Source organism: Acomys minous (assembly GCF_964271855.1).
Source record: "Acomys minous genome assembly, chromosome: 13".
Taxonomy (NCBI): domain Eukaryota; kingdom Metazoa; phylum Chordata; class Mammalia; order Rodentia; family Muridae; genus Acomys; species Acomys minous.
In genome coordinates this window covers 97,915,165-97,942,804 of record NC_140495.1, presented here as the reverse complement: position 1 = coordinate 97,942,804, position 27,640 = coordinate 97,915,165, and the positions used below count along the sequence as shown (strand labels likewise).

At 45.5% G+C, this 27,640-nt stretch overlaps 1 protein-coding gene and 1 long non-coding RNA gene across 2 annotated transcripts in view; one reads left to right on the top strand and one right to left on the bottom strand.

The window, feature by feature from the left end:
• The window catches only part of BICC1 (BicC family RNA binding protein 1), a 221,735-nt gene that overhangs the window by 171,669 nt on the left and 22,426 nt on the right, over positions 1–27,640 (top strand). Inside the window, exons 4-14 of the mRNA XM_084753994.1 lie at positions 12,509–12,588; positions 14,289–14,447; positions 15,459–15,512; positions 15,977–16,171; positions 16,534–16,785; positions 19,082–19,213; positions 22,790–22,976; positions 24,977–25,138; positions 25,924–26,120; positions 26,272–26,407; positions 27,001–27,157. Of these exons, the coding sequence (XP_084610120.1) occupies positions 12,509–12,588; positions 14,289–14,447; positions 15,459–15,512; positions 15,977–16,171; positions 16,534–16,785; positions 19,082–19,213; positions 22,790–22,976; positions 24,977–25,138; positions 25,924–26,120; positions 26,272–26,407; positions 27,001–27,157 (1,711 nt within the window). The remainder of the gene's footprint in view (positions 1–12,508; positions 12,589–14,288; positions 14,448–15,458; positions 15,513–15,976; positions 16,172–16,533; positions 16,786–19,081; positions 19,214–22,789; positions 22,977–24,976; positions 25,139–25,923; positions 26,121–26,271; positions 26,408–27,000; positions 27,158–27,640) is intronic.
• The window catches only part of LOC311581580, a 35,163-nt gene continuing 15,003 nt past the window's right edge, over positions 7,481–27,640 (bottom strand). Inside the window, exon 4 of the long non-coding RNA XR_014773807.1 lies at positions 7,481–7,659. This is a non-coding gene — a long non-coding RNA (uncharacterized lncRNA). The remainder of the gene's footprint in view (positions 7,660–27,640) is intronic.

Sequence of the window (27,640 nt, the reverse complement as noted above, 5' to 3'; positions counted from 1 at the left end):
TCTTTTAAAAAGAGGCAACACTCTACATCCTTATTAAGGTTTCCAAGTTACTTTGGGCATTTTATACTAGTATGTAACTTCATGAAGAACAGAAGAGAGGCTTTGCCCTCTCTCTTACAATTATAATTATTTAAGGCATATTTTTTCTTGATTTTTATCAAGACAGTGATTAAGGTTGAATTTTATTCATACTTACATAATTATTATCTTCCCAGTGAACTATTATTTATTCATATTCTCCACCCATTTTCCTATGGGATTGTTAATGCTTTTTGTCTTGACATATCAAAGTTGTGAACAACAACAAAAAAAATGACTAGCTTTCTTTTTAGACATAAGAGGGATGGCTTCTTGTTCATTTTCTGGGGCTGTGTGGAGTGTTTTTGGGTTTTTTGTTCACAGGAAAAGGGATTTAAAGAGAGAGCTCTCACAGTTCCCCCTATTTATGACATTTAAACAGAGCATTACTTTTGAAGAAGTGCTGAGTCTTGATTTAGAAATATTTGTGTTTCAAGGACTCTTCAGAATCGCCCTCTGTCCAAGGCACACAGCTCTGGAGGCTAAGGAGTTAAGGCCCGATTTCCCCCTGGCAGAGTGGGTGACCACAAGGCACTGAGAAAGATGCAGGCCTAAGGGGAGGGATGTGAGAACTGTTTCCAGAATGTGAGTCTTTGTGGAAAAAAACAAAATGAAACAGCTACTTAACCAGTTTGTAGAAAGTGGGATGAGGCATTTTTCAAATAATAGTTTTCCCGAAAGCCCATGTACCTGATTATAGGCGTTTTAAAATTTCACCCGTGTTTTCAAGTTTCTGAGATCACGAGGAAGCTTGAAACAGACTTTAATGTACAGCCAGGAGGAACCCTGTTCTGAGCTACCCTTTACAGGAACAACAGGAACTTTCTTCACCACACAGCACAGAAGTGACAGCAAGGTCAAGGCCAGTGCCTGGCTGAGTTGTGCTTAGCGTTGAATTCCTAGTCTCCTCTTGTTGTCCTTGATTGTGCCTTGAGGCCGTGTGTGTGTGTGTGTGTGTGTGTGTGTGTGTGTGTGTGTGTGTGTGTGTGTGTGTATGTCTAAGGTGTCACATGTTCGTTCACAGGGCTCCCTGGACCGTGTGTGTGTGTGTGTGTGTGTGTGTGTGTGTGTCCCCTTGTTCTGTAATGGCAGCCAGCAGTTGTATGTCAGATGTTTCGTGAACAGGCCCAGCTGTTGTCAAAAGGCACAATCTTCCTTGCCTGTGGATTCCAGCGCCTTGGGTTCAGACCACAGGCAGGGCCCCTGGCGCCTGCCATGTGCAGGATGACCGGTATTCCTTGGAGAGAGTGAGGATTTGTCATTTCTGGCTCTTAGATCTGCCTGCATAAGCTGCTGTTATCTCAGCAGTTTCCGGGGGAGGCTTTTTGCTGGCTTATGCCTGTGTCCCCCACGTCACTACGCCTCCATTCATTTAGGAGGACCTCTGAGGTCAGACTGGGATTCCATTGCCTTCCAGAGGGACAGTATTCAGTTCGGCTGTCTTTGCCGTACCCCTCCTGGGTCCCAGGTCATCGCAACACTTTTAAAAACATCGTGTGCTCATGGCTTAGGCACTGTCCCCCCTCACAAGAGCAGCCTGTTCATGTACGTGAATGTCCCCTGTGAAGTGACCTCGTGGTGACCCCTGTGCAGACTCCTCATTCTGATGTTTCCAGATTTCCTCCTGGCACTTGGTTCCCTTGCCTCCTCCTTCCCAGAATCCTCTTCCTTATCTCTGTAATATAGGAAGCTGATGCCAAAAGCTCAGTCCAGCTGTGTTCCTAACTGCCTTCTCCTCTCGTGGCTTTGCAGCTGTGCACGTGTTGAACACCTGTCTCCCACCTGCAGGGCACCTCTGAGGTGACATGCAAGGTTAGCTCGTGTCGCCTTGAATAGAATGGTTCATACAATAAAAGGCCCCTTCACGCGGTTCCGTTCTCACACTCCGTGGAGACATCTGTTGCTGATCGTGCCTCCTGGAGCGCCCCTGATTCTGCTCCGTGTTTTATTTGTGTTTTGCTGTTCTTCCCCCGGGATTATTTCTAGGTTTGCCTGAGTCTCTGTAACTCTGCTTTGGATTAGACAGCTTTGGTAAACCGCTTGGGATTCCTGGTGGTAAAGGAGCATGTGTGATCTCCGGTCACCCCTCCTTCTCATCCGCCCTTCCCCGTGAAGTTGTGAGGCCAGAGGAGAAGATGGTGATGGCTTGGCATCTTTGTATTTCAGATTCGTAGTCGTCTTGTGGAGAAGTCGGTGTTTTGTCCGCAAAAGGCCTCACTCCCTCTCCAGCTGCCTCTGCATCTCCCTGGGCTCATGGCTCCTTCTGTCCAATTGAAGAGGGACCTATGGGCTCCACCTTGGTACATGGTACCCTCTCCTCTTCTTTAGCCAAAACCTTCTCAAAGTTTAGGTGACAGGGACGCCTGTTTCTAAGCAGAGCTGAACTATTGAGTTGAAGAATAAGTCTCAAGGCCATTCCCACGCTTTCTCTCTTGACTTCCTTGTGTCCCCCGCGTGTCAAACTGCTGAGTTTGAGCATTGTCCTTTCTTTTTTTATTTTTTTTTTATTTTTTTATTTTTTATTTTTTTTAATAGAATTTTATTTTTTTTTATTAATTTATTCTTGTTACATCTCAATGGTTATCCCCTCCCTTGTATCCTCCCGTTCTTCCCTCCCTCCCATTTTCCCCTTATTCCCCTCCCCTATGACTGTTCCTGAGGGGGATTACCTCCCCCTCTATATGTTCATAGGGTATCAAGTCTCCTCTTGGTAACCTGCTGTCCTTCCTCTGAGTGCCATCAGGTCTCCCCCTCCAGGGGACATGGTCAAAGGTGAGGCACCAGAGTATGTGAGAAAGTCATATCCCACTCTCCACTCTACTGTGGAGAGTGTTCCGTCCATTGGATAGATCTGGGTAGGGGTTTAAGGTTTACCGCCTGTATTGTCCTTGGCTGGTGCCTTAGTTTGAGCGGGACCCCTATGCCCAAATCTGCCTATCATAATGTTCTACTTGTAGGCTTCTAGGACCCTCTGGGTCCTTCTACTTTGCCTTTCTCCTATGATTCTCTCATCTAGAATCCCACTAGAATGTCCTCTCCTCTGTCTCAGTTTCCTGGTAAGTGAAGGCTTTCGTGGGACATGCCCCTTGGGCTAATATGCAGATATAAGTGAGTATATACCATTTGAGTCTTTCTGCTTCTGGGTTAACTCATTCATTATGATCATTTCTAGCTCAATCCATTTATCCACAAATTTCGGGAAGTCCTTGTTTTTAATAGCTGAATAGTATTCCATAGTGTAAATGTACCACAGTTTCTTTATCCATTCTTCTATTGAGGGACACTTCGGCTGTTTCCATGTTCTGGCTATTATGTATAAGGCTGCTATGAACATGGTTGAGCAAATTTTCTTGTTGTGTGCTGGAGCATCTTCTGGATATATTCCAAGGAGTGGAATAGCTGGGTCTTGAGGAAGCCCTATTCCCATTTTTCTGAGATAGCACCAGATAGATTTCCAAAGTGGTTGTACTAGTTTGCATTCCCACCAGCAATGAAGGAGTGTTCCTCTCTCCCCACATGCTCGCCAGCATGTGGTGTCGCTTGAATTTTTGATCTTAGCCATTTTGATGGGTGTAAGATGGAATCTCAGAGTTGTTTTGATTTGCATTTCCCTGATGACTAAGGAGGTTGAGCATTTCTTTAAGTGTTTCTCAGCCATGTGATATTCCTCTGTTGAGAATTCTCTGTTTAGTTCCATGCCCCATTTCTCGATTGGGTTATTTGGTTTGGTGGTATTTAATTTCTTGAGTTCCTTATATATTTTGGATATTAGACCTTTGTCAGACGTAGGGTTGGTGAAGATCTTTTCCCAGCCTGTAGACTGTCGCTTTGTTCTCTTTACAGTGTCTCCTGCCTTACAGAAGCTTCTCAGCCTCATGAGGTCCCATTTATTAATTGTTGACATTAATGTCTGGGCTGTTGGTGTTCTGTTCAGGAAGTTGTCTCCTGTGCCAATATGTTCCAAATTAGGAAAACTACACCCTTCACATTAGCTACAAGCAATATAAAGTACTTAGGAGTTACTCTAACTAAGCAAGTAAAGGACCTGTTTGAAAAAAATTTCAAAACCCTAAAGAAAGAGATTGAAGATGACATGAGAAGATGGAAGGATCTACCTTGCTCATGGATAGGGAGAATTAACATAATAAAAATGGCCATCCTACCAAAAGCAATCTACAGATTCAATGCAATCCCTATCAATTTTTTAAAGACATTGAAAGTTCAATTCTGAACTTCATATGGAAAAACAAAAAACCCAGAATAGCTAAAACAATCTTGTACAATAAAAGGTGCTCTGGAGGAGTCTCCATACCTGATCTCAAACTGTACTGTAAAGCAATAGTAATTAAAACAGCATGGTACTGGCACAGCAACAGGCTGGTTGATCAGTGGAATCGAATCGAAGACCCAGATATGAATCCACACACATATGGTCATTTGATTTTTGACAAAGAAGCTAAATCCATTCGATGGAAAAGGGATAGCATCTTCAACAAATGATGCTGGTCTAACTGGATGTCTATGTGTAAAAAAATGCAACTGGACCCATATTTGTCACCTTGTACAAAACTCAAATCCAAGTGGATTAAAGACCTCAACATAAAACCAGAGACACTAAGTCACTTAGAGCATTGTCCTTTCAAATACAGCCTGTATAGGAGTTTGCCATGCGACCTTGTGGTGCTCGGCAGAGTGTGAATAGCAGCAGCAGCATTATTCCCATGAAAACTACGGTTTTGAATTTAAAAGTATATCTGGTCTTATACTCTAGTATTGGCTCTCCTGTCGTCTACCAAGGAGGTGATTTTTTTTCTGTTTTACATCCAGGTAGGCAGGAAAGATCATGTCTTACCCTGACCATCATGCTAAGAGGGCATCTACTGTTTTTCTTCTTGATGCCAGGCGTGTCACTTGACATGCTTAGGCTGCCCACCAACAAGTGTACAGTCTGGCCTTCCCATCTTCTTTACAATACACTCTTTCCCCTTTTATCCTAACAGAGTTTATTGGGCTTCCTGTTGGGAAAGAACGTTTCCTTGACAAACTCTCAGAATCTAGACTGTGGGCTACAAAATAGTGGTTTTTTTGAGACAAGGTTTCTCTGTGGAGCCTTGGCTGCTCTGGACTCACTTTGTAGACCAGGCTGGCCTCAAACTCACAGAAATCCACCTGCCTCTGCCTCCCCAAGTGCTGGGATTACAGGCGTGTGCCACCGAGCCCAGTCTGCTTTATTTTTTTAAGATCATCTGTAGTTGGGGCTAATCAGTCAGCTCAGATTTTCTGTCTTTTCAAGAACACTGAGATATTGCTAAGTTTCACAGCCCATGTAAAGCTTTTGTTTTAAAAAAAGAAAGAAAGAAAGAAAGAAAGAAAGAAAGAAAGAAAGAAAGAAAAGCAAGCATCCTTCCTGGTTGTTTGGCAGCTTGATGTAAGCTGGGGCTATCTGAGAGGAAGGGAGCTCAACTGAGAAAACACCTCTTTAAGATCACCCTATAAACAAAAACTTGTAGCATCTTTTTGTTAATGCTTGATGTGGGGGGGGGAGCAGTCCCAGCTCATTGTGGGTGGAGCCATCCCTGGGCTGGTGGTGCTGGGTTCTCTAAGAAAGCAGGCTGAGCAAGCCACAAGGAGCAAGCCAGTAAGCAGCACCCCTCTATGGCCTCTGCATCAGCTCCTGTCTCAAGTTCCTGCTTAGACTTCCCTCAGGGATGAACTTGAACTATCAACTGAAATAAATAATTTGTGCTGTTGGTTATAGCATTTTTTAAATCACAGCAAATAGAAACCCTGACTAAGGTACAAGGCTATCTGAGGAGGCCAGAGCGAGACTTACTTGGTCCATAGTAAATTTATGAGCAGCTGCTGGTCGCCCTCAAGCTGAATTCCTTCTCCTGCTCACCAGAGTGGCCTTGCCAACCTACAGGAAAAGCGATCAGACCAACAGCCGGGTTAGTGATACCTCAGCTGTGACTTGGTTCAAGGGAAGTTCGAAGCCAGGTCTCGTCAGCATGAGGGATGTAACACGTGTGTTTTGTGCCTCACAGAGCACATTATTTGGGAAATACCAGTGGGGCAGGCTCTGCTTTTCTGTCTACTCGATACAGAATCACACATTAGTGAGTAAGGTTGAAGACAGGGCCAGGCTGTGGCCCGGGATGCCAGCTGTTGATCCGCGCCAGCTGCGGATCCGCGCCAAGGTCTCCAGGCTGTTCTCCCTCCCTCAGCTGGGGCAGAGGGCACTGTGCCAACACGTTAGCACCGGGGTTCTTGGAAATGCCTTAGAGGTTGAATAAACTACGTATAACGGAAGAACCCAAAACTGCAAAAATAAATAAATAAATAAATAAATAAAGGCGTCGGGTTAGTTTAGGTTAGTTGAAGGACATTAGATGGTTCTGAGATGCCATTCACATACCACACACATGCAATTGAATAGAGACCTTAAAAACATGAAGTATTACTCCACACTGCAGCAAAGTAGATTTGCCAGGTAGCTTAGCGCTCTGACCCAGTTCCTTTCCTGTCACTGTCACCAAATTTGACAGCATCTTGATGGAGAAATGATTTGTTTCCAGACCCTGGTTATTTAAGTTTGAAGAGAACAGTATGGTGGTGGCAGGTGTGTGTGTGTGTGTGTGTGTGTGTGTGTGTGTGTGTGTGTGTGTCTGTCTGTCTGTCTGTCTGTCTGTCTATCTGTCTCTGTGTGTATATCTGTGTGTGTGTGTGTGTCTGTGTTTGTGTGTCTGTCTATGTGTGTGTCTGTGTATATGTGTCTTCCTGTCTGTGTGTATGTCTGTGTGTGTGTCTGTGTTTGTGTGTCTGTGTATGTGTATATGTGTCAGTGTGTGTGTGTGTCTGTGTGTGTGTCACTGTGTATATCTGTCTATCTGTGTGTGTGTGTTGGGAGTGGGCAGCTGTTCGTATGTATCACTATGGGTCAGAAGCAGAGAGACCTTACAGAAAGGGTGAAGGGTAATATATTCCAGAGTTCCAACCCTGTGACCTGTTAGTTCCACTCACCAAAGTTTCACAAACTCCCAGACAGCCCCACCAGCTGGAAGCAAGCATAACAACAACAACAACAACAACAACAACAACAACAACAACAGCAATTAATCAAGAACCTGCGGGGACCTTTCATATTCAAAGCATAGTGTCATAGTTTCTGCATTCATTCCCTTTTCCCCTCTTTTCTTCTCTCCCTCCCTCCCTCCCTCCTTCCCCTCCTTCTTTCCCTCCCTCCCCTCCTTCTCTTTCTTCCTTTCTCCACCTTCTCTCTACCTCTTTCTGCCACTCTCACTCCCTCTCTTTCCCTTCCCTTCCCTTCTTTCCTTCACTCCATCCTCCCCCCCCCCACAGCCCTCCAGAGTCTCTCAGTGACTTTTCCACAGAGCTGGTTAATAATTACCTTGGGATTGACTAGAGAATCCACATAATTTTCATCACCATATGAAAAAAATCTGAGCTGGCTACAGAGTCAAGACCTTACAGGTGGAATGTTCTGGGTGCGGTGTTCTGGCTCCTCCTGGCTTTCTCTCCCAGGTCAGTCATCTCATCGATTGGGTATGCAAAAACCCAAATCTGAAAAAAAAAAAAAAGATGCAAACACTGCAGCCCTAAGCGCTTCAGGTTAAGGATATCTGCATCAGTTACTTCGCTGCTGCTGTGATGAAACACCACGAACAAAAGCAACTCAGTGAAGAAAGGGTTGATTTGGCCTATGATTCCAGTGGGAGAGCCCTCCACGGCAAGGCAGACATGGCAGCAGGCAGGAGCAGGAAGCCTGAGAGATCACATCTTCATCCCTAAACACAAAGGGAAGGAGGGTGAACTGGGAAGAGGGGCGGGGCTCTGCACTCTCAAAGCCCATCCTGGGGACACACTTCCTCCCACAAGGCTCTGCCTCTACTAAGGGTTTCACAATTTAGCTAAATGGCGCCACCTGCTGAGGACCAAGTGTTCAAATAGATGATCCTGTGGGGCTTGTTGCTCAGTGAAACCACCTTAATCCTCCATTAAAAATAAAAGTCATTATACTACTTAGAAACTACATGACTACTGTTGATGGCAACGGATTTCACACTAGCCAACTCCTGATGGCCCAGTCCCCACCCCCTACCCCTGTTGGCTAGACGGTGACAGAGTTCAGAGGTATTCAGGAAGTTAAACCTGAGACCAAAGTAAAAGGACATTTGGGACAGGAAGAAAAAAAAAAAAGCAAAAAGCAAATCCCTCACACCAATCTCTTCTCCATGAGTTTAAGGCTTGTTGGATGCTTCAGTTCTTTCAGGCCAGGATGTGTGAGTTAAAAGGATGACCATATTTGGGGTGTTGTGAGGGCAAGGGGCAGGCGCAGTCATCCTATCTTGTGTCTAACAGAATAAAAGACTGAGTTTTGGGGGTCGGGTGGGGTGACACTTCTGTTCAACAGTGCTCAACCACAAAGACGGGTCAGCTCGAGCCTGTTGGGGGTAAGGCTAACATCCTAAACTAAATCATCAATAGCGCATAACCGTCCACAGCATGATGAATGCGCATGTCCGGGTGAAGTGTTTTCTGTGGGAAGGGATGTGGAGAAGAAAGCGGCAATTCAGTATCCCATCACACTTCCAGGAACGGGGTGTTTGTGAGGATGGACACGGACCACAAGACCATCTTCCCAGAGCTTCACATGGCTTCACAAAGCATCTCAACTCTAAAAAGTGTTTCCCGAAAACGTGTTTCTTGAGATGTTCTCATAAGACCCATCATTGGTGTCTCTGAACTTACAGATGGGAGTCATAAGATCTGTTCCTGTATAAAGTGTTGAGTTCCACAGAACAGGGCCCAGTTGTTTCTCCCGCCCGCTCCCCTCCCCGCCCCCGCCCCCGTGGTGTCCACCTATCAGTACAGCTGCGTTTTTCTAGTCAGTGCTGGTATCCAGTCCCCTCTCTTCAGTGGGAGGTGACACCTCAGAAAGACAGGATGAGTGGGTCGGGATCTGGAAGCCAATACTCTCAACGGGTTCTGATACTAGGATAAGAATAGTTGAAATCAGAATTATTTGGGGAATTTTTCCCAGAGCAAATGGTCTTCTTGGAAGTGAAGTGTGTCCCAAGCCTGTGGTTTCTCCCGTGTAGACATTTTGCCTGGCTTTGCAACATCCACCGGGGTTGCACAAGTCATCCACACCCGTAGTGCCATTGAACAGACTGCCAGCTCTGTGCTGTCGGAAATGCCTATAGAGGGGAAGCCAGAGGCTCAGAACACTTCACTTCTGAGGTGACCAGACCGAGCTTGACAGCAGACAGGAACCTGAGGTGTGTGCTTGAAGAGCAAAGAACGCCATTCTTACAGAAGATGCTTCAAAATTGCCATGCTTAACCTGGGATTTCACCGTAAAGCAATTAAGTTTGAGGACCGGGGGGTGGGGGGTGGGGGTGGGGGTGGGGGTGGGGAGCATTGCAGCTGGCTCCTCTGTCTGTCTTTCGATGCTTTCTGGCTGGTGTTTTGTTCATTTTGTGCTTATCAGCGGGGTCAATACCCTGACTTTCCATCAAGTGTTTCCAGAGTGGTTGGAATGCAGCATTTATCCCCCTGTGGTTTTACACAATCTTGCACTGAAATCAATCGTCATCAGGCACTGGCTCTCAGGCATTGCAAGGAACGAATGAGGTCCAGTTCAGGATAGAAGCAGGCAGCCTGCGCATGTCATCTATGTAAAGATGGGGCGTGTATGCCTCTAGCCATCTCAGCCCTGTGACACGATGTGGCAGCGTTTGATTTCCTCTGTTTCTATTAAGCTTGGCTAGTCAAAGGACCGCTTTCCAACAAAAGGCAGAGTGGGGGTTGGGGTAGGGTGCCACTCAGTAAAGGTAGGGTTGGGGGTGCGGGGCAGATAGGAGACATTGCACAGCTGTGTTGAATAGTAGTTCACTCTCTGACCACTAGATGGTGCTCGTTCACTTCCATATTTGCTGTTGAGGTGTGTGGATTTTGTTTTTCCCCTTTCTTTTGCTTATTGTTCTATTGTTGGAAGGAAGGTAGACAACCAAACGGTCGGTCCTTAAACTGAGAGTCCCTGCTCCTCTATAGGTGCAGGTATATGATAAAATTGATGTGGTTATCCAGAGTAGGGGTTTACAAGTTAACATATGGTGTAGGTACCTCTGTGTGTGTGTGTGTGTGTGCGTGCGTGTGCGTGTGCGTGAGAACAAGTAAAGTTGATTTATTCTGCAGAATCGTGTTGTCACTTTTGTTAGAACAATACATAGCGATTAGAAGAAACATTGATCTGGTTCTCATTGTGGTTTTAAGAGTCCTCCAGATGAGCCAATGAAATGCCTGTACTGTGTGCATGGGCAGTGTGCGCTTGCGTTGTGAGGAGCACCGGGTTCTCCAGGCCTGGTGACTGCTGGGTTCTCAGCGTTGCAGCAGAAACAGGAAGCAAAGCTGAGGACAGCTTGAGATTGAATCTGAGTGCGGGTAGCATCTTAAGGGATGTATGGTGGAAAATCCGCTGGCAGACACAGAGAACAGACCACGCTGGGCTTTGGCTGGAGGCATCGGGAAGTGAGCAGTGAGAACAGCGGAGATAAAGATGGGGTTCTCTCCCAGCTTGAGGGTCAGTGGGCATCCTGTGCACCAGGCTTTTTAGGCTCCCTAAGCTCAGGACAGATGGAAGGCATTTTACACAGCGTAGTTAGGAAGTTTCTGAGCCATCTTAAAATCTTTGCAGATGTCTGAGATTTAAAAGACAGGATAAAGGAGCCACCCAGGCAGGAGTAGCAGAGTGGGCAGTGCAGGGAGAGGCAAAGCTCCAGTAAAGGGGCTGAATAGGTGAAGTTCAGCTGCGTCTCCCCAGGAGCCAGGCACCTTATACTCTGCATTACATGCAGGGCGTTGTCAACTGTGACCTCATGTCCTGGTCAGAGGAGTGGGTCCTCTTATGAACATGTGTTTCTTCTTTCCTTCCTTCCCTGGCCTCTCCCCTGTATTGACAAGTTGTACCTCAAAAACCCTGATGTACTCAGCAAGGCATGGACTCTACCCTGTTGGGTAGGTTGGCAATGGAGGCATCCCAATATGGGGAGATGTGTGTAGTTCAGGTATAATCTCTACCCAGGTCTTTAACCTGGAAAATTCCTGCTTTGGAATGACAAAAGGCTTGTAACTGCAGAAGGTACCTGATACTCACTGATTTCTTTCCTGAATTTGATAGAAAGGACGCGGCCATGTCATTGATCATGACCATGACATATTGATGATCATAACTATACTATCCATTTCTTTTTTTTTTTTTTTTATCATCACTAATAACTTACCCCAGAATGGTCTGGATCTGTACCAGGCTGGCCAGTAAAATGTCAGAGCACTCAGATGGCTCAATTCTGGAAACTCAGTGAAGTAGAAGTAGAAACACGCCCTGGCCAACAGACAGACGCGGAGCCCTGCATCTGCTGGAAGATTCCAGCTGTGTCTCACCCTCACTCCAGTCCACCTTAGTGAACCTGACAGGCCCCTCCCCTCACTGCAGCTGGCCCTCCGTTCATTTTCTGTCACACAATAATGTGTGAAATACCTTATTTAATGTCATTTTGCCTTTTTTTTTTCCACGTCGCTCAAGCTCTGTATGTGTTGGGTAGTTGTCTTTACCAACATATTCCCTCATCCTTGGTCCACTCCCTGGTCCAGGGGAGACAATTGGAAGTACCTCTTGAATGTCTGAATACTTCCCTATTTAAAATCCAGTCAAATAAGCAAAGCATGGTGTGTATCAGTCACTCAAAATGAACTCTACATAAATATGGACTATTCCTGAGTGGGCTTTGTTGTTCTACTAACGTTGACCCACGAGGATATTTTCTATAGTAAATTGTCACAGTTTGAATTGGACAGAGTTGGAAGATATTGCATTATAGGATCAGGTCTGAGTCCTAGTTAAAAAACAAACAAACAAGCAAAAAAACAAAAAACAAAAAACAAAAAACAAAAAAAAATCACTTTTCTAGGGCAAGTTACTAATGCCCCTTTCTGCATTGGTTTTCTCTGTTTTTATTTAAAAAAAAAAAAAACCTTCATAAAGCTATGGCTTGAATTCAACAGATCACTCCATTATCTTAAGAACAAGGCCAGCAATATAGCAGGCACTTAATTCATAAATCAAATTCATAAATACCTTCTTTTATTTCACAATGGCATGGTTTGCTTATTTTGCAAAAATCAAAGTTAAATTGCTCATCCAGTTTTCAGAAGAGGTGGGAAAAAAACCATTGATTAATGCACAATTTGAGTACTTTCCTGTGTTTCTGATTACAGTGATCACACATACACAGTGCAGTAACTACAGGGTTTATTGTGGAATATTTCATATTGTGACATCCTTCTCAAAGCAGGGAGTCTAGGATGGTGTAAAAGTTCTCACGAACGCCTTTCTTTCTGTTAACTCCAGATCCTCACATCAAGGTTTCTGGGAAGAAAGATGATGTGAAAGAAGCCAAAGAAATGATCATGTCTGTCTTAGACACAAAAGTAAGTGAGCGGGGAGGCCTCTCAGCCACCTGCAGGCACCCGAGAGCCATGTGGAGGATGGAAAACCAGGGGAAAGAAGTAAGAAAGTTCTGGAAAGGTGCATGTGATTCCCCTGGGGGCAGGCAGACAGAGGAAATGCTTAGTTTGAATGGTTTCTATCATGTCAGGTAACTAATATATGTGTATATATGTGTGTGTGTGTGTCTACATGTGCATATATGTTTGCACATACAAATATTTGTATACATATATGAAGATATATATATATATATCTTCAAAAAGATACAAAAGATACATTGGCCCTAGTTAGTATGGGGGTAAGTAACAAAGATGAGGTCATAGGAGCCCTGTAGCCCCATGTGTGCATTTGTGTGTACACGTTGTGTGTGCTCATGCATGGCCTGGAATTGGATGGCCCGTCCGCTGCCAGCACATATGAAGAACAATAATCTTAAAAGCTAAACACATGTAAGCGTACAGGCATTTGTGGTGGTGTCTCTTTAAACACACCCAAAGCCCTTGCTGTGTGCCAGGCATTTTCTATTGTACAAATGCTAATTTGTTTCCCCTTCTCACTCATCACAGAGACGTTAAATAATTTGGCCAGTATCTCAAAGCTGGTAACTGGGGAGGTGGTTCCAATCCAGGCTATGGGTCTAGCTTTTACTGTACCCCACAACCCTCACTACTTAGTATTTTATTGAAATATTTCTGATCTTGCCCTCCTGGCTTTTGTTTTTCTGGGTTTGTTTTTGTTTTTATTTATATTTTAAAGAATTATTTACCTTGTAATTATTAAGTATCTTATTTTTTTTCTCCCTTAAAAAGGGGAATACTTCTTATATTTCAAGGGTTAAAGTGAAAGAAGTTAAGCTTAAAAACAAGAATAATTTGGGGCACAAGTCAAAAATTTATGATTTCAGAGCGTTTTTAAATTACTGAAACTTTAACATCTTGAGTTTTGCTGCTCAGGGATGTCATTAACAGTTTTGAACATTCAAGATGGCTTCACATCAGTCCTTACAGCATTACATTAAATTCCTCAGAATTAAATGTTTGGATGTCTTTTTGACCGTTGCTTGTCTGCCCTCCCACAAAATGTCTTCGGTTCTTATGCTCTATTTTAACGTAACCCCAAACGAACCTCTGTTTGGGGGTTCATTTACTCATGCCTTCGGCTGTCAGGGGCCAAGCCTGTGAGCTCTCCTCTCTGGAATACGGGCTGGGTGTGTAAGGTTGGGCAGGCAGCATGTGTTGTCAGTGCTTGTGTGATTCAGTGGGGGCATTATTTCTAGTTAGGATTATTCCTCCTCCTCATAGTCACTGTCCAACATGGCATCTTTACTTGTGTGACCACATTTTCATCTGTCTTTAGTTATTTGAACCATTTCATGAGTAATGCCTTTATAAGAAAAAAAAAAAAGCAAACCTGAATCATTTATTCGTCATTGCAGCTGGCTGTATTTAAGAGGGAATTTCCCAAAAATGCATTGTGGTTAAAAAAAAAAATTGTCACCACCTTATGACAAATTTGTTATGAAACAAGATTTCTACTTAATGAGGAAGCCGATAGGTTGAGTCTATCCTGTTGAGAAATCTGTAGTTTCCCACGGAGCGCGTTTCTGTTAATGCTGATATGCCACAAGGGCCCAGTGTTTGGCACTGTTAACGCATCAGGGTACCACCCTGCTTCTGCACAGAGCAACCGCGTCACGCTGAAGATGGATGTCTCACACACAGAGCACTCGCACGTCATCGGCAAAGGTGGCAACAACATCAAAAAGGTGATGGAGGAGACGGGCTGCCACATCCACTTCCCAGACTCCAACAGGAACAACCAGGCTGAGAAGAGCAACCAGGTGACCCAGCTCTCCACACCCTTGAGCCTCAGTGTGCAAATCCCTTCTAGAGACAACGAGGGCAGCCAAACCGGAGTAATCTGCAGACGGCAGACACTGTGGGCGGTGCGCTCCCCTCCCCCCAGGATGCTGAGGTAGTCTGCTGCTCCGAGCATGAGCTGCAGATCTCTGCTTGACCTCTAAATAGTAGAAGCCAAGGGATGGGGTCATCTCAAAATAAAAGACCATTATAAAGAACCGAGAAGAGTCTCTCAGGCCTGTCTTGTCCAGGAGCCTTGTCCAGTGCGTGGGTTCTGTCTCCACAGTTGTAGAAGTGGTCCTTGAGGTCACCTTCTAAAAGACAGTGTACAAGCACCCTACTTCCTCACACTGGCCGGATTGTACCTGTGTTTGCTTAGACACACTCCTAGGGCTGCTCTGCTTTAGAAGTCATGGGTCCATATGCAAGTCCTCCCAGCCCTTGAGGGCTACCTGCTATGTTATTTAGAGAACGCAGCTAGTCCCACGGTAGGAGACTGTCCACCCGGAGGATGAATCAGAGATTGTTTTGTGGTGGGATATATATATGTGGCCTTACGTAGAAAGCCTTGGTTAAAGGCACAGGCGTCATTTAGAACACCCGAAGGTCGCTGTGAGACCACTCAGAGACCGCATGTTCCTGGAACTCGGTTCTCCCTCCCAGCCTAAGACAAACGCTTTGGTTTATGGGTCATGGTGAGGCCCAGAGATGTTTGGTAAAAGCTAGAGAGCTGGTGTGGAGGCGGAAGGCCAGTGGCTAAGAGGCTAATACATCTGTGCCATTGCTGTTAATGCCTACCCAACACACTGACAGGAAGAGACTTTAAACAGAAGGGGGAAATGCTGTGGACAAAAGTAATTATAAAGAGATTTGAGGGAGGATTATTGGTCACGGGTCCCCATGCTCCTGTGTTGAGCAGCCAGGGTGCGGCTGCTTAGAAAGGTCGATGGGAGGTTGAGTGGTAGAGTAAGCCTTGCTCTCTTATTTTGCAGGTGTCTATAGCAGGACAGCCCGCAGGAGTAGAATCGGCCAGGTCGAGGATTCGGGTAACTGTGCTGTTGTTTGGGGTGGTTCGCGCATGCGCACAATATTTACATTCCCGAGGGGCTGCCTTAGCAGTAAGCAGGAGACAATGGGACAGGGTACCTCTGGGAGCCCTCTAACCCTGTTATGTGGTCTCTGCTGAAGGCATTATAATCAGTATTTAGGCCACCACATTGTAGGTTTGTTTATTAATGTGTCTCTATTGGGAACTCTGAAAACGGCATGGCTTTCGCCTGACTCAATGATCAGATAGAGGCTTGGTAGGTGGTGTCACAGGCAAAAGGCTCCTTCTTTGGGAAACATTGTACTCTGCACCGAGGCTGGCGGGGGGGGGGGCGGAGAGGGGGCTGGGGGGACCCTCCCGTGAAGGCAGTTTGTGTCTCAAGGCCCATCTTTAGGAAAGAACAAATGAGCTACATGCCCCTCTGGCGACACCACGCTTTACCGCGGCTTTGGCCTCTCCTAGGAGCTGCTTCCTTTGGTGCTGATGTTTGAGTTACCGATTGCTGGCATTCTCCAACCAGTCCCGGATCCTAACGCCCCCTCCATCCAGCGCATCTCACAGACGTACAGCGTTTCTGTGTCGTTTAAGCAGAGATCCCGAATGTATGGTGCTACTGTCATAGTACGAGGGTCTCAGAATAACACTAATGCTGTGAAGGTGGGTGACTTAAAATGACCTAAATGCCCGGGTCATGCAACGTTTTTGTTTTTGTTTGTTTGTTTTGTTTTGTTTTGTTTTGATTTTTGAGACAGTTTCTTTATGCTGGCCTTAAATTCACGGTTCTCCTGCCTCAGGCTTTCAGCTGCTGGGATCATAAATCAGATGCATGCCGCAGCACCTAGTGCACATTTTGTGTTTAGGGATAGTAGACTAATTAGTTTCCTTCCGGGTTCATAGAGCGCGTTACCGATGTTCCCATGTACCTTGGATGTACAATAGAAACTTTGCCTGTATGGGGACAGTTATATTTGATGGGATTACTGCTCTCCCCCCTCCCCCACTCTGCTTTTCTCCGCCAGGAAGGAACAGCCATGCTATTGGAACACCTTGCAGGAAGCTTGGCGTCCGCCATCCCCGTGAGCACCCAGCTGGACATCGCAGCCCAGCATCACCTCTTCATGATGGGGCGGAACGGGAGCAACGTCAAACACATCATGCAGAGGACAGGGGCTCAGATCCACTTTCCCGACCCTAGTAACTCACAGAAGAAATCCACCGTCTACCTCCAGGGCACCATTGAGTCTGTCTGCCTGGCAAGGCAGTATCTCATGGTAAGGCTCCCAGAGTTGGATTTCTGACGCTTTTCTTTAGTTCTAGGAACTACAGCATGTTTTCACACTGACTCTGCGGACCCGCAGTTGAAGAAGAGAGCAGTTCTGAAACCCAGCGACACAGGAAAAGTTCCTGGAAAAAGGATTATAAACTGGGGAATAAGGGTCATTGTGCCTCTACAGGTTTTCATTGCAGAGGGAAGCAGTTTTCTTAATATTTTTCTTAACTTAGACTAAACACAGATGAGATTGCAAATGAGCATATTTCGTGGTGTGGAAGGGAGGCGACTGTGTCTGACATGGGAAACCGGTGTGCAGTTTGAACCTTAGACAGAAAACTAAAAATGCCGTTTAAAGGTCACCGTCAAAGGCTGAGGGGATGGCTCAGCTGGCAAGGTGCTTTCCACACAAGCATGAAGGCCTGAGCTTTGATTCCTAGCACTCATGTAAGAAGGCAAGAGAGGAGATGCGGGTTTGCAATCCCACAGTTGGCGAGGCAGAGACAAGTAGATTCTATGGTCAGCCAGTGTAGGCTAATCTGTGAGCTGCAGGTTCATGAAGAGAAACTATCTCAAAATAATAATAATAATAATAATAATAATAATAATAATAATAATAATAATAATAATTGGAGAGCAAACAATAGAGTAAGATGCGTACCGTTGACCTTAGCCCATCACACATTATATCCACACATATATTAAAAACTTGACTTTTGGCCATCTGAAACATTTGTACATTGAATAAATTTACTAAATGAAAGGCTGTTTCTCTCATGTATTTGAAAGCTATGAAAGGAAAACATCAGTTATATCATTCAAAAGCATTCTAATTTAAGGTCGTTCTCTCTCTCCTTCCCATGTTTATTTGGAACCCTAGTTTGCGTGGGTTGGTGTGTAGTAACAGCAGACAGCCATATTGCTGGTCTGGCAGAGACTCGGAGTAAAAGCAGATGGCACTTGGTTGGTTGGGGCGTTAGTGCCATTTGAGGCAGTGGCCATCGGGTGTGACCTTGGCTATTAACTTACAGAATCCCGTTTATTTGAAAACTCAGAAAACCCAGATTTTTATTGTTGAGTCTGTTCCCCCAACGACAGAGGAATCTTCTTAGAGTTTATCAGGGAAATGGGAGATTTAAAAATCCATTTTTCTGTGAATGTTGGGTTTTGTTAGCCATGTTTATTTTTCCTGTATTGTTGTTGATGCTCTAGCAGTGGGGCAGGCATATTTACATGTAAGAACTGCCACAACTATTCTCCACAGTGTCTTCTTTCCAAGGTCTTTAGATGCTACTTAATTTTAAGCTTAAAACGCATGGAAAAGTTCACAGACTTACAATCCTACTTCAACCACACCCGCCAAAAACATAGATGTATTTTGACAGGTACTATTGCACACTATTGAAAGAAGGGACAGAGTGATTAAAAGATTTTAACAACCTTTTTTTTTTTTTTTTTTTTTTACTATCCATACATGAACAAAGTCATTTTTATTAACGAGTGAAAAGGTAGCTTTTCATTTTGATCACAATGCATTCAGCATGGTCTAATTAACGTGTGAAAAAAAAAATCCAGCAACCAAGGGCTTGCGCTGAGCAGAGTTCTATGGAAGAGGACGAGAGCTTAAGTGGTCGTAGACTGTGAGGGTCAGGAAGACATGAGCAGAGAAGAAAGCCAAAGCTAGCCTCTGTAGGGCCCCACCCTCAAAGTGTTGAAGAGTAGGGCAGTGGTTTACTGCTCATGCCAGGGGGGAGGTGGTTACAACTGAAGCTGCTTAGAAGGACCTCTGAGTGATGCACAGACTCTGTCTAAAGGGCATTGAGAGTTGGCCCTGGCCTGGATGAAGAGGCAGGTCCAGGGTGTGTAGCTCTGTGGTGGGACAGGCCAGGGTGGGCCAAAGTGGAAGCCATCAAACAGCAGTTGAGTTATCATCCATAGTGCAATGACATAGCTCTCCATAAGACACTGAGCAAGGGCACGTGATCTGAACCTCAGCGTGGTGAAGAATCTATACTGTTGCTAATGTCACTGAAGTTATACAGCGAACGTTTTTTTTTTTCCCTTCAAAGTAAAAAATAGACTTAAAAAAAGAATGTATGCCACACCCACAGGCTTAACATACAGAGTTTCAGTCCCCCAGATAGCCTCCCACCCCGCCCCTTGGTCCCACATCCTCCCTCCTTGTGAAGACATGAGTGTCGTTTAGTTTTAATGCTCAATAGTGTGTTGTTTCTAGACGTGCTCAGGTACCAGGTGCTGCGCTGGCCAACTCCTGAGACTCCTGCTGTCTTTTCTAGGGGTGTCTTCCTCTTGTGCTGATGTTTGATATGAAGGAAGAAGTTGAAGTGGACCCACAGTTTATTGCACAGCTCATGGAGCAGCTGGACGTCTTTATCAGCATCAAACCAAAGCCCAAACAGCCAAGCAAGGTTGGTGCAGAGTCTGCGCCCAGGGAAGCATCTTTGGTTGTTCGTTTACCTGGGACTAATTTCTAATGAGCATGCTAGTGTGTATATGGTGATAACAGTATGCATTTGTAGCAGTGTCCTTCATTTATCTGCCATCTTTTTTTTGTTTGTGCTTTTTAAAAAATTTTTTGGAGTTCATTTTCAGTAACTATTATTTCCCTATAAATACATGAGAAAGAGAAGTCTATTTTTCTTACTTTGTAATTTAAACAAGAAGTCAACCAACCCACCCAATAAATAGGCTAATGAAATGAACAGACTGTTTTTTTAAAAAAAAATCATGTAGAAATGGCCAGCAAACATAAAAATGTTCAGCCTCACTAGCCACCGGAAGAATGCAAATTTAAGCTTCATGAAGATCCCATCTCACCCCTGTCAGAGCGGCATTCCACCAGAAAATGACTAAGGGCAAATCCTGGTGAGGAAGTGGACAGAAGGGAGCACTTACACACTGGTGGTGGGAACGTAAACTAGTCCAGTTATGGAAACCAGTGCTGAAGTTCATCAGAAAGTCAAAGTAGACCTACCACACGTGGGACATAGACCACTCCTGGGTGTGTTTATCAGAAGATCTCCTACATTGCAGCCAGCTGACTACAGGCCTTACCGAGTTGCTAGTGGGTAACTAAAGGCCGCTTCCATGTTATGTGTTTTGTGGGTGTAGATATTCAAATAAACTCATAGGACATTTCCTGAACTTGCTATATGCCAGCCACTGTGCTAGCCTAGCAGAACAGTCGACTTTCCTGTTCTATTCCTGCCTTTAATAAAGGCCCTGAGTAATGAAAGCGCTCTTAGCACCTTCTCTGTCCGATGCTATCTGGTAATGACATGGACAGCAAATGCACCGTGGGAGAAATCTGATATCAAGCGCCCATGAGAAGGCAAGGAGAGAAGGGGGTTCATATATTGATATTGTGAAAGTTGATGCAGCCCCTTTGCAGAACAGCCTGGGGACCCTCTGATGGCACCCCTGGCTGTCCTCGCTGACAGCCATTGTGTTGCTAAGGTGTGGGCATGACAGAATGAAAACTCCCAGCCTGGAGTGACGTGCTAGGTGGCAGTGTTTACATGCATATATTTTCTAAATCACAAAGCATCCGCTGGCATGGGGGCTGGGAGACACCCCAAATTCACCAGTAGGAAGGAAAATATGACTAAGAAATAATCTTGGGGATATTAAGAAAAGTCACAAACCAAACATGTCTTTGTTCCAGGTATTAACTATGACAGTGCTGTATTAACCTCGTTTTTAATGTTGTTTAAAAGCTTAAAAGATTTTAAGTTTTACAAGCTTAAATTGTATTAACTGTGATATTACTTACAAACTGTAGATGTGGGAAGTTTTGAAGTTTGTGGAATTTTTTGAAGAAAATTTTCAAACAGCTGAGTTTTTCCTAACTTTTTTATTAAATACTAGCTTTTATTGCCTTGTAAAGTCTAGTGAACATGATTTGACACTACACAGTTTGACACTGGAGCAACGGAGACTCATTGCTTTAGTGCACTGTAGTGCATCATTGGGTGAGAACAAACCAGTAAACGTCTTACTCTGGGCTGCTGTAACAGTGCCCTGAGAGCAGGCAGCCATGGAGAAGGAAGTCTGTCATCAAGGAGGCTAGCAAGCACAAGATTCAAGCCAGGCCAGATTAGGTTTGGGGCCAGGTGAGGTCCTGAGTTCCCATTTGGTGCCATCTCATGTAAAAAAGTAATTTCAATCTCTCAAATCTTTCTCTCTGTATTTCTCTCTCTCTCTTTCCCTTCCTCCCTCCCTCCCTCCCTTCCCCTCTCTCTTCTTCCCTCCCTGTCCCTTGCCCCCTCTCTCCCCTTACTCCCCCCTCCCTCTGTCTCTCCCTCCCTCTTTCTCCCTCCCTCTCTCTCCTTCTCTTCCTCCCCCTTCCTCCTCCCTCCCTCCCTCCCTCCCTCCCTCCCTCCCTCCCTCCCTCTCTACCCTTTCCTCTCCTCCTCCCTTCCCATCTCTTTCTAATTCGAATCATTTTTGTGTGCGCGCACATGTGGGTGTGGATGAGTGTGTACGGGGTATGTGTTCGTGGACAGGTGCATGTGTGTGTGTGTGTGTGAGTGTGTGTGTGTGTGTGTGTGTGTGTGTGTGTGTGTGTGTGTGTATGTGAGGGTAAGTGCATGTGTGTGGGGAGATGTGCGTGCACGTGTGCACATGCATGTGTCCACATCCAATGTGGAAACCACAAAAGGATGTGCAGATGATCTTGTCTCCTTTTCCAACTACCTGGACTCTGAGGTCAGAGAGTCCTAACTTATTAAGGCAGATAAACCTGCCTTATATGCCATCTTAAAATGTCTAAGCCATAGATGTCATCTTGTGGGTAGAATGGTTTATATGTGTCTATCTCACATATGATTTCTACATGAGTGAATGTGATATGTTCTGTCTAACTGGAGGAAACAACCATATCTTCTTTCAGAGGAAAATCTTAAAAGAAAAGCTACCCCAGATTCTGGGGGAGCGAGATGGAGTGAGTCCAGAGTTTGAGGACAGGCCCATTGGTTTAGACGCCATGAAGCCTCCTGCTTGAGTAACTTAACAACCACCATCAGAGTGAGGCTCATAGAAGGGATGGTCAGTACAAAGACAGAGCTCAGGAGCAAATGAGCACATGTCAGGCTGGAGTGCACCATGCCTGGGTGGCTGGATTCTAAATAACATACATACATACATATGTGTATACACACAAACATGTATATATCTACATATACACATATGCTTAGAAATTTAGTAAATTATATAATTCTTTATGTATATATAATATATACATATAGGCAGTGAGGAAATTGTGTGTGTGTGTGTATATATATATATACATATACTATCTATGTTACAAGTTTTGCCATAGATGTGGGTTGGTGATACACTCACACACATACATATATACACACACACTAGATATACACAATATGTAAAAATATATGCTACAGACAATATATACTACATATTATATATACACATAAATACAGACATACTAGATACACTATATATAAATAATATATATATATATATATATATATATATATATATATATCACAAGATTTGCCATGGGTGTGGACTCACTGAGGGTTGCTGGCGCCTGGAGGTATGTTAGCTAACCATTAGACCATACTCGTCAAAATAAGTGACTGTTACTATACAATCTGTGCGTGGTGATGTGTTTGATTTGGCTTCTTCAGGTAATTGGGGGATGGAGGGAGCAGAGGGTGCATAGTGGGGGCTGGGCCTTGACACCAAGAATTTGCTAAATTTCTTGGCACCTCCGGATAGGAATCCACACCCCAAAAGGTTGGATGGGAACTGAAACTGGGGGGGGGGAGAGAGGGGGGGACGGGCGCAGTAGGTGGTAACTAACGTTTTGCAGCTTTGCCTGGAGTGCCAGAAGCCAGGGCTGATTGAAGGTGGTATTCACCCTCCTGTGGGCTCCTCATTTGCATTTTCATTACCCTCTCCATTCATTGTATACTACCCCAGTGTCACCTTTTTTCCTCCCCATTATGTGTTTTTCATAGTCTGTGATTGTGAAAAGTGTTGAGCGAAATGCCTTAAATATGTATGAAGCAAGGAAATGTCTCCTCGGACTTGAAAGCAGTGGGGTTTCCATAGCAACCAGTCTATCCCCAGCATCGTGCCCTGCCGGCCTGGCATGTCCCAGCCTGGATATCTTAGCTTCAGCAGGCCTTGGACTCACTGGACTAGGTATAAAGTTTATTATTACCACTGGGGAAATGCTTATCTGGTTCCCTTTCCTTCTACCATTGTGCTGTGTCTAAACGCTTGAGCCCCAAGGCGGGGCGAAGAGCAGCAAGGCCTGATTCATCCAGTCTGATGTCTTTGTCGTTAGGGGCTCCGTGGGTTTGGGTTGCCCGGTATCTTCCTAATGTTGGCGGCGGAAATCATTACGGCCTGACTGCTTTTCTTTTCAGTGGCTGTGTTTGTTCTTCTAAATTAAAAATGCCATCCAGGTTGAAGGGGGGCGGGCTGACTGTGATGTATGTGTTTGTTCCCTCCCTAGAGATAAAGATTATCCAGTCCCCCTCCCCAAAGTAATTGCATATCTAGAAGGCAGCTGGAGAAGGGGAGGGGGGTAGTTCCTGAACCCCACCCCCACCCACCACCCACCCCCTGCCTCAGGGGCTAGGCCTGATGAGCCCAAGGCCACTAAGGAAAGCCAGCTAGGCTCACACCATTCATGGTTGCTAGGAGAGCAGAGTGAGTCCTTGCTGGTCCTGGCAGTGTCCTCATCTAGGGCTGCCATCTTCCTCACAGCTGGCCAGGTGCTCTGTTACCCTTGGGCCAGGCTCACCGGTGTCCTGCTTGTTTGCCAGACGCCTTCAGATAAAAAGCGAGTGCAGCAGGCCAGCCGATCTTCAGAATTCTTTCTTTTTCCTTTAGAATATATAGTGTGGTGAGCTGTGTTACAACTCAGTGGTGGAATGCACACATGACCTAGGCTCAACCCCCAACACCGAAGGAAGTGATTAATGCACACATAACTTGTTTGGGCTTCAAATTGCCATACTTGAATACCAACTACTATAGTAATATAGGTTCTTCCTCAACCACACGGACACGGCAAGGCAGCAAGGCTGGAGACCAGGACATGCCAGTGAACTTAGAACAGCAGTTCTCAACCTGTGGGGCACAGCCCCTTTCGGGGGGGGGGCGGGGAGTGTCGAACACATTTTCACAGGGGTCACATGTCAGATGCCCTGCATATCATATATGTACATTAAGATTCATAACAGAAGCAAAATTAGAGTTATGAAGTAGGAGCAAAATAATTTTATAGGTAGGGCAGGGGGGTTACCCCCCCCCCACACACACACACACATGAGGAAATGTGCTAAAGGGTTGCGGCATTGGGAAGGGGGCAGCCGCTGACTTAGAAGGAGCCAACTGCCTCATGTTCTAGTTAAAAAAGTGATTGGAGAGGCAGAGTTCCTGAAGCGGAGGAGAGGTTTTCTTGGCCATCCATTTCCTGTGCCACTGACACGTGTGCACTTCCAGAAACACAGAGCAGTGAACACTTTCCTTTACGCTAGAGATCCCAAATCCCCAAAGGAGAATCTCATTAGTCACAGCCGGCACGGGATACTTGAAACAAAAATCAGAGCCGGCCTGCTTCCTAGGCAAGTTTTAGTCATTGGATTGGAGCCCAAAGTGCGTGTTCAGATATGCACAGAACCATCTGTTCATGCATCCCCAGTACCAGACAGCCAGGCTACTGCAGGGGAGGCGTTCCTAGGCCCTGCCAGGTGTGAACGCTGGGGAGGGATTTATTGGGAAGCTGATACCAAGCGAGTCACTTAGAAAAATGAAAAATGAAAAAAATAAATAAATAAAAAAGCTTCGGCTTGAGCAGGGACTTGTCTATCCTAACCTGTCAGCCGACTTGTGTCTAGAAGTAATCAGTGCACCTGGCTGCGGCGCTAGTTTGAGCACATCTGCCGCCCCATTCTTATGGCATCTATTGTCTGTTTGAGGATGAGCAAATTCCTATGTTGGGGTTGTGAAAAGAGGTATATCTGAAATACCGTTTTTGAAAGAAAACCTGTCACCTGTATTTGACAGATTAGAAAGTGTCAGGTTTTATTGGTGCTCATTTCAGAAGACAATATGAGCACCATCCCTACTTGAGAATCTTGAATTTAGGTGTACGTTGACTTGGCCTTCCTTCCTTCTTTCCTTCCTTCTAGGTCTATTGGGGCCCACCACCTTGTCCCTCAACACTTCAACCACCCCAAACTCACTCCTGAACGCTCTCAACAGTTCAGCCAGTCCTTTGCAAAGCTCAAGTTCTGGTACCCCAAGCCCTACACTGTGGGCACCCTCAATGGCTAACACTGCAAGTGCCACAGGTTAGTGTCCACTTAAATACAGCCAAGAGGCATGCACTCATAGACGCTGCCTTCTTTTTTTCCTGCCAGTAGAATTTACAAGGGGTTCCATTTCTTCACATGAAAATCGCTGTTCAAAGAAAACACCTTCTAGCCCAGAGGAAACCTCCCACTGTGACAATTAGTTAAGATGAAGAAATAGCCAAGAGCTTTTCATGCAAATGGCACATCATCTGCCCCCGGTGATAAACAGGTTAGAAAAAACAGCTCAGGACCAATGGCCAAGGCACATGATGGTTACAGGAACACAGCTGTCCTCAAGGAGTAATTTCTTAGTCAGTGTCAGCCTCAGCCTCACTGTTTTCATCAAGTATGTTGTTGGGGAGCCTGGAACAAATAGTGTTAGAAGTGCTTACCTCATTTTAACATAGTTTTATTTAAAGAAAACTATTTATTTTTGTGGGCATGTGTGTGTGTGTGTGTGTGTGTGTGTGTGTGTGTGTGTGTGTGTGTGTTTGCACATGCCAAGGCACACATGTGGAAGTCAAGGGACAACTTGCAGCAGTTCAGTTCTCTAACATATGGGTCCCGGATATCAGGTCAAGAGACACGGAAGCAAGGGCCCCCTACCCACTCACCAGAGGCTATCTCACAAATCTCCGTTGGTAATTTTCATAGTGACGTTAAATCTATTTACGGAGATGTTAAACTATTCTGAGTTCACAGGAGGGAAAGTTTCTATTGTTCTCCAACGTGACAGTTGCCTGTAGGTTGTGCCCTGTCTAACACCCATCTTTGTGACACAGGTTTCTCAGCTATACCACACCTCATGATTCCGTCTACAGCCCAGGCTACATTAACCAACATCTTGCTGTCTGGAGTGCCCACTTACGGCCACACAGCCCCGTCCCCCCCTCCTGGCTTGACGCCTGTTGATGTCCATATCAACAGCCTGCAGACAGAAGGCAAAAGCATCTCTGCTTCTATAAACGGACACGTGCAGGTAATACCCGCGCGTATCGGGGTGGGGTGGGTGGTGGGTGGGTGTCTGTGCTTATGGCCAGAGAGAAGCTACTTGAAACCCCCTTTTTTTTTTTTGCTGTTGGCTGGAGTTCTTTCTCCATTGTAGTTTTTCATTTTGTTTATGATTTCAGCCTCCTCCAAACATGAAGTACGGTACACTGGCCACTTCATCGCTTGGGGAAAAAGTGCTGAGTGCGAATCACAGTGATCCATCCATGCAGGCAGCTGGGTCAGAACAGGCTTCTCCTAAGTCAAGCTCTGTAGAAGGCAAGGCATGGGTGGGGAGGTGGGGGAGGGGAGAACAGGAGGGGGGGGCTGGCAGCGACAGGGGGGGGAGGGGATGACACTTGTAGAGATCCCAGGTTGGTCTCCACTCTCCAGTGCTGACTCTGCCTACCCTAGCTATGCAGACTCGGTGTCTTGCATGCCATTTCCAAAGACCATGGTAAAAGGAGAACTGAAAGGCGCCTTCCATGGGAAATACCGCTGTCCCATTAACATGTGATGGAGAGACATCAACTCAGTAATTGTTTGCATGTTAAGTTAACCAGCTGGCAACCTTGAAGAAACTTGAGTGGCGCTGGAGGTGTCCATTAGAAGAGCTTGTGCCTAGCATGTGTAAGAACCTGGGCCTAGCCCTTACTCCAAACAGCCTTCAGGAAACAACCAGGGCCTCTTCCCCTTGAGCTTGAGTTCTGGAGACAACCTGAGCTTGCCAAGGTGTGCGCTCACTGCAGGACTCCATAGAATTAGGTCTCCACGGAGTCGGAGTTAGGTTTTTGTTTTTTCCTGTGGCAGCTGTAAGGTGATGTTTACAATTTTCTCTGCCCCCTCCCACCCCCCCACCCCCCACCCCCCAGGCTGCAATGACGCCTTTGTTGAAGTGGGCATGCCTCGAAGTCCTTCCCACTCTGGGAACGCTGGTGACTTGAAGCAGATGCTGGGTCCCTCCAAGGTGCCCTGTGCCAAGCGGCAGACGGTTGAGCTACTGCAGGGCACGAAGAACTCTCACCTACAGTATGTGTGCTCATCTTGCTGGAAGGACATGATGGAAGGAGAATTTGTTTTGCTAGAGTCCATCATGGGCCTTCCTGTTCCCTTTCATAATTATCTTTTTAAAACGGAAGGACTAACATCTAGTTTCACCCTTGCCCATCTTCGTAATCTTCCTGGACTTAGTTGCTGGGTTTCTGCCCGTGTCCTTAAAACAATCCATAGGGCTCTGAAACTTAGAAAACATTCTTTCTGCTGTTGAGCAATGAGCAGGGGCAACTTTTAGTCTCTGGCTTTTGTATTAGACCTTTCCCAGCAGGGAACTCACCTTCGCTGGTGTCGAGGGGGCATCTTAAGCCGCAGCTGCTTTCTCTCCAGTGCAGACTTTTCAACTTTTTGATCAGCCCTTGAGTTTTATTTTCTAGAACTCTTCCATACACAGTAGTTATCTGTGTTATTCTATGTTATTTTGTGCCTTTTATATATTTGTTTACTTATTGTCCTCTT